The following is a 6,000-nucleotide window of genomic DNA, read 5'->3' as shown; positions in this document are numbered from 1 at the left end:
CCTCATCTTGAATGCCAAGTGACAATCTTCTTGACCAACCTCCCATGGGGGTCCTTGTCAAATACCTTGTCAAACCCACAACTTAGGGGAGATGTGAGCCTGTACCTCAACTCAGAATAAGGCAGACATTGTTGTATTTCTGGCCAGGATATTTTACTGTGGGATGCTGTCACTGAAGTCAAGAAAGTGGTTGGAGGATGTCTCTTTACGGCACATATAAGGTACAGAAATGTCCTGCCTCGAAAGGAGCAATAGCTGGCTGTCCTTCAGCAGCTCCCACCACCGCTGAAGGACACAGAGAAGTTTGGTGTAGGAAATTATTAAAACCCATTGACTTGATATTTTGTATGTACATATTCTGGATATTCAAAATATTTCATATTCTAGAATGGCTCCTGCAGACAGAATGGAAACAGACATGACCTATTTACAGAGTAGTTACTGGCATGATTAGAGCATTGGCTGATTAGAAGGATGCAGTGAGTGGGACCCTTTTCTGGTTGGCTGCCAGTGACCAATGGTGTTCCACAGAGGCTGGAGTTGGGACCGCTTCTTTATGCACTGTATATCAATGATTTAGATGATGGAATAGATGGCTTTGTTACCAAGTTTGCAGATGATACGAAGATTGGTGGAGGGGCAGGTAGTATTGAGGAAACATGTAGGATGCAGGAGGACTTAGATTAGCAGAGTAGGCAAGAGAGTGACGAATGACATACACTGTTGGAGAATTATGGTCATGCACTTTGGTAGTAGAAATAAATGTGCGGACTATTTTCTACATGGAGAAAATCCAAAAACCTGTGATTGAAAGGGACTTGGGAACCCTTGTGTAGAACACCCTCAAGGTTAACTTGCAGGTTGAGTTACTGGTGAGGAAGGCAAATGCAATGTTAGCATTTATTTCAAGAGGTCTCGCATACAAGAGCAGGGATGTGATACTGAGGGTTTATAAGGCACTGTTGAGGTCTCACCTTGAGTATTATGAACAGTTTTGAGCAATGAAAAGATATGCTGTGATTGGAGAGGGTTCAGAGGACGTTCACAAGGATGATTCCAGGAATGAAGGGGTTATACAGGAAAAGTTTGATAGCTCTGGGTCTGTACTTGCTGGAATTTAGAAGGATGGGGGTGGGAGGATCTTATTGAAAGCTTTCAAACGTTTAAAGGACTAGACAGAATAGATGTAGAAAGAATGTTTCCCTTGTTGGGGTGTGTAGGACAAGAGGACACAGACTCAGGACAGAGGGGTGTCCATTGAAAACAGATGCAGAGAAATTTCTTAGCCAGAAGAGGGGGAATTTATGGAATTTATTACCACAGACAGCTGTGGAGACCATGTTGTTGGGTATACTTAAGGCAGAGTTCGATAGGATCTTGATTGAACACAGCATCAAAAGTCAGGGGGAGAAGGCCGGGGAGTAGGGCTGAGGAGGGAATAAAAGGATCAGCCATGATTGAATGGTGAAGTAGACTCGACGGGCCTAATGGCCTAATTCTACTCTTATGTCTTAGGGTGGCGTTATTTAAGTGAGACGGAAAGTAAGGAAGTCCTGAATTGTGAACCTTGACATGAGTACTTTGGATAATGATGGGACATATCATGTACACAATATTGACATGTTGGAATTCTCTGTTTCCTGCGTTGAAGTGTGAATTTTCTAGATATTACGGGGAACTAAAGGATGTATGGCCACCGTACATCAGGCATGATATAACTGAATGGCAGAGCAGGGTCGAGATCTTTTTTTCTAATAATATACTGCACGTTGTCCGAATAAGACTGAATTTAGTATTTCAATTTCACATTGAGTGTGCACCACACCTCGAGTTTGACGTTTACCATTTCCTTTTGCTGTAGATTCCGGTTAGCTCGATCTCCGTCAGTCGGTGTCCCGGTCCTGGAGGGTTGAGGATCCCGGCTTATTCGAGGTGCCGGTCGGAGGAACCTGAGACTCTGGAAACGTCCCTCAATAGACTGGGAGTTTCGGCTCCTGCTCGGCACTCAGACATGTTGTTACTCGTTCTCCAGTTCGTGCTCGTTGTGGTTAACGCGAAAGGTGAGGGGCCGGGATTCGGGAGGGTTCACAGAGACGTGGGAAGTCGGGAATCGGGACGGTTCATAAAAACATGGGAAAGTGGGATTCAGGGACGATTTACAGAGACGTGGGAAGCTGGGACTCGGGACGGTTCATAGAAACATGAGAAACCGGGATTCAGGGACAATTCCTCGATCCTGTGCTCGGAACCGTTAACTTCCGCGATGCCCGGCGCAGTGCGTATGCTCCAGACCGCGCCAGTTCCGGGTTTGGGGGGCCGCAAACACGATGTTGGGCTACTGAATGAGGGTCTCGGCCGTGTGGCACTCGCTGTGAATGGAGTGGGGATGTTGGGGAATAGTACCGGTTCCGGTAGTGGGGAGGATAGGAGGGTTGGCGGCAGGAGGTCGGAATGAAGTTGAATTTAGATCTGGAAAACGGAAAAAAAAAGAGAAACAATATTGGAATGATTTCAAGTGGTGGAGAGGAAGGGCGGGATATTTTGGAAAATAAAGAAGACTTCAGGGTATTGTTTAAATTTGACCTGGAATAGCCTTCTATCAATAAATTTAACTAAAAAGTTAAAATCGGCCAAAGAGAATACAGGTCCGTCCGAAACCGTTCAGCAGGACTACTCTTTTTCATAGATGCCATGCCTTGCAAAAAGTTAAACCAAACTTTTATAAGTTATTACCAGAGAACAGAATGTGAAGTCAGAAGCAATACGCCAGCATCATACTTATCTTACTAAAGATACATTACTAATTGATAAAATGAAGTTTGTGATGTTCATAACAAATGTGGTGAATTGTACTGCTCAGACATCTGGTGGCACTGAGAAAATTAAACTTGTTCTGGAGGTCTCTGAAAATAACTGATAACGGATGTTACGCGGGAAACTGTAAAATGAAGCTTTGATGGGGGGTGGGGTATTTGTATTTCTCTCCTTGTGAAGTTACATAATGGGCTTAAAATATTGCAGTGGAATGCAAGAAACCTGATTTCGAATGGTTAAGACTTTAAGAAATTTATTTGATTTATCAAATTCACCTGATATATTTTTTCGGGAAATGTGATTGTTACACATTTAATTTTTCCTTCCAGGATTATATTGTAACATAGGGAAGTGATCATTTTCCTATATTTATAAGCTTGTATTTGGATCTATATAGGAGATGGAAAGCCAATTTTAGGAGGTGGAATTTTGGTAAAGTAAATTGGGAGAAGTTTAAGATTTTAAGTGATGAACGTCTGTCAGGGCTGAATGTTGAGGATGATGTGGATTTCTGCAATGAAAGGTTATGTCACATTATTCATTAAACTGCAGTGGAAGTTATACTTATTAAAAAGGGTATTTAATAGGAGAAAGGTTGTACCATGATGGATTAGAGAGTGTGCAGTGGCAATTAGGGAGAGAAGTAAGGCATTTAAGAAAGATAAGTAGTATCACTCTTCAAGTGACCTTATTAAGTATAAGCGGGCACAGGCTGTGGTGATGAAAGTAGTGAAGGCTGTGAAAAAGGTTTACTGGAGGTCTTATTGTGATAGTATTGGAAGGGATATTAAACTTGGAGATGTCTGGGGAATGATTAAAAAATGGGGCTTATTCATTGGGCTAATAACATTCCAGTATTGATTAAAGTAAGTAATATGATTGTTACTGAAATAGAATTGAATTACGGCTCAGTCATTTGCTGCAATTCATAATCAAGATAATTTAAGTGAAGTGTCTAAATAATGTAGGGATGAGGTTCCAAGTGAATACCCTGATGTGTTGGAAGCTAGCTGTAACAATGATAGTATTAGTGATGTTGTTGGTGTGAATTTAAGAAAGCTATTAATAGTACAGATCAGACAGCTCCAGGAGAGGATGATACATATTATTTAATGTTTTAAACATATGCCCGACAACTCTCAAGATAATATTAAAAATTATGAACCACATTTGGAATTTAGGCCATTTTCCCTCCTCATGGAAAATGGCAGTAATACCTATTCTAAAACCTGGAAAACTCCCGTTGGATCCTTTTGTTATAGACCAATACCACTTACATCCTACTTGTATAAATTTATGGAATGTATTTTGGAAAAAAGACGGTACAGCATTTTGTCAGAGCAAATTTTGGAAGGGTAGAATGACATTGGATTTAGTTTTATGTTTGGAAGATAATATTAGGAAAGGACAGGTAAACAAAGAAGTTGTAATAGTATTTTTTGATATAGAAAAAGCATATGATGTGTTATAGAGGGGATGGCATTTTGATTAAATTATGGAAATCAGGAGTGAGAGGAAGGCTATAATTTTTTTGAATTTTTTATTTGGACAGTCTATGCAGGTAAGGGTAGGAAAGTATAATGTTGGATTAGGTTCGCAGGTCCAGCAAGTGAGACAGGAAATGCACTGATTTTGAATTGGTATATTAATCATTTATTTACAAACAGTAAAAATTCAACCAAACGTTCATGTTCCCCAAGTTACAGATACTGCAAACCTGAATACTCAACAAACATATTTAATTAAAAGTTCACGTAGAGTATACCTTCTCAATCATCATGTGCACCTTTGCTGAAACAAAGGAAGACGAGAGAAAGCAACACACATCAAAGTTGCTGGTGAACGCAGCAGGCCAGGCAGCATCTCTAGGAAGAGGTACAGTCGACGTTTCAGGCCGAGACCCAAATCTCTTACTAGCTCTTTCTTCAGTTAGTCCCGACGAAAGGTCTCGGCCTGAAACATCGACTGTACCTCTTCCTAGAGATGCTGCCTGGCCTGTTGCATTCACCAGCAACTTTGATGTGTGTTGCTTGAATTTCCAGCATCTGCAGAATTCCTCGTGTTTGCGTTTTTAAAAAGAAGAGAGAAAGTCCCTTTCACGTTAGGGAACTGGAGCAGGAGCTAGATGACCTGTGGATCATTCGGGAGAATGAGGAGATTATAGATAGTAGCTACAGGGAGGTTGTTACTCCAAAGGAGCAGAGCACAGGAAATTGGGTCACTGTCAGGCGATGGAAGGGGAAAAGGCAGGCAGAGCAGGGTTCCCCTGTGGCCATTCCCCTCAACAACAAGTATATTGAATTGAATACTGTTGGGGGGGGAATGACTTACCTGGGACAAGCTGCAGCAGCTGGATCTCTGGCACTGAATCTGGTTCTGCAGTGCAGAAGGGAGGGTGGAAAAAGAGGAGAGCGGTAGTGATAGGGGACTCGATAGTTAGAGGTACAGATGGGAGGTTCTGTGGTCGTGACAGAGAATCCAGGATGGTTTGTTGCCTCCCGGGTGCCAGGGTCAGGGATGTCTCTGATCGCTTGCATGACTTTCTGAAGTGGGAGGGTGATCAGCCAGATGTCGTGGTGCACATCGGTACCAATGACATATCAAGGAAGAGTGAGGAGGTCCTGGAGAGTGAGTATAGAGAGCTTGGTAGGAAGTTGAAAAGCAGGACCTCGAGGGTGGTAATGTCAGGATTGCTACCTGTGCTACGTGCCAGTGAGGGTAGGAATAGGATGCTCTGGAGGATGAACAAGTGGCTGAGGAACTGGTGTAGGGGGCAGGGTTTCAGATTTCAGGATCATTGGGACCTCTTCTGGGGCAGGTGGGACCTGTACAAGAGAGACAGGTTACACTTGAACTACAAGGGGACAAATATCCTTTCAGGGAGGTTTGTTAGTGCTATTGGGGAGGCTTTAAACTAGATTTGCAGGGGATGGGAACCAGAGTGCCAGAGCTGACAATGGGGTTGGGGTGAAAATAAATGATGTTAAGAGTTCAAGCAAAGCCACAAATAGAAAGGTTGTGAGTGGTGGTAAAAATCTTCTGAGGTGTATATATTTCAATGCTAGGAGTATTGCGGGGAAGGCAGACGAGTTGAGGGCGGATTGACACGTGGAATTATGACGTTATAGCAATTAGTGAAACTTGGCTACAGGAGGGGCAGGACTAGCAGCTTAATATTCCAGGGTT

The 6,000-nt window shown here is 42.6% G+C and overlaps 1 protein-coding gene across 3 annotated transcripts in view; it reads left to right on the top strand.

Moving 5' to 3' along the window:
- Positions 1-1,894: 1,894 nt before the first annotated feature.
- LOC140198142 (uncharacterized) overlaps positions 1,895-6,000 on the top strand; it is a 188,439-nt gene continuing 184,333 nt past the window's right edge. For all 3 annotated transcript variants that reach the window (XR_011886108.1, XM_072259107.1, XM_072259106.1), the window contains exon 1: positions 1,895-2,060. Coding sequence is in view for 2 of the 3 variants with exons in the window: in XM_072259107.1 (XP_072115208.1) it covers positions 2,012-2,060 (49 nt within the window). In the remaining variant the exon portion in view is untranslated. The remainder of the gene's footprint in view (positions 2,061-6,000) is intronic.

The sequence above is a fragment of the Mobula birostris genome, chromosome 5, assembly GCF_030028105.1.
Source record: "Mobula birostris isolate sMobBir1 chromosome 5, sMobBir1.hap1, whole genome shotgun sequence".
Classification (NCBI taxonomy): domain Eukaryota; kingdom Metazoa; phylum Chordata; class Chondrichthyes; order Myliobatiformes; family Myliobatidae; genus Mobula; species Mobula birostris.
This window is presented reverse-complemented; position numbering and strand designations above follow the sequence as displayed.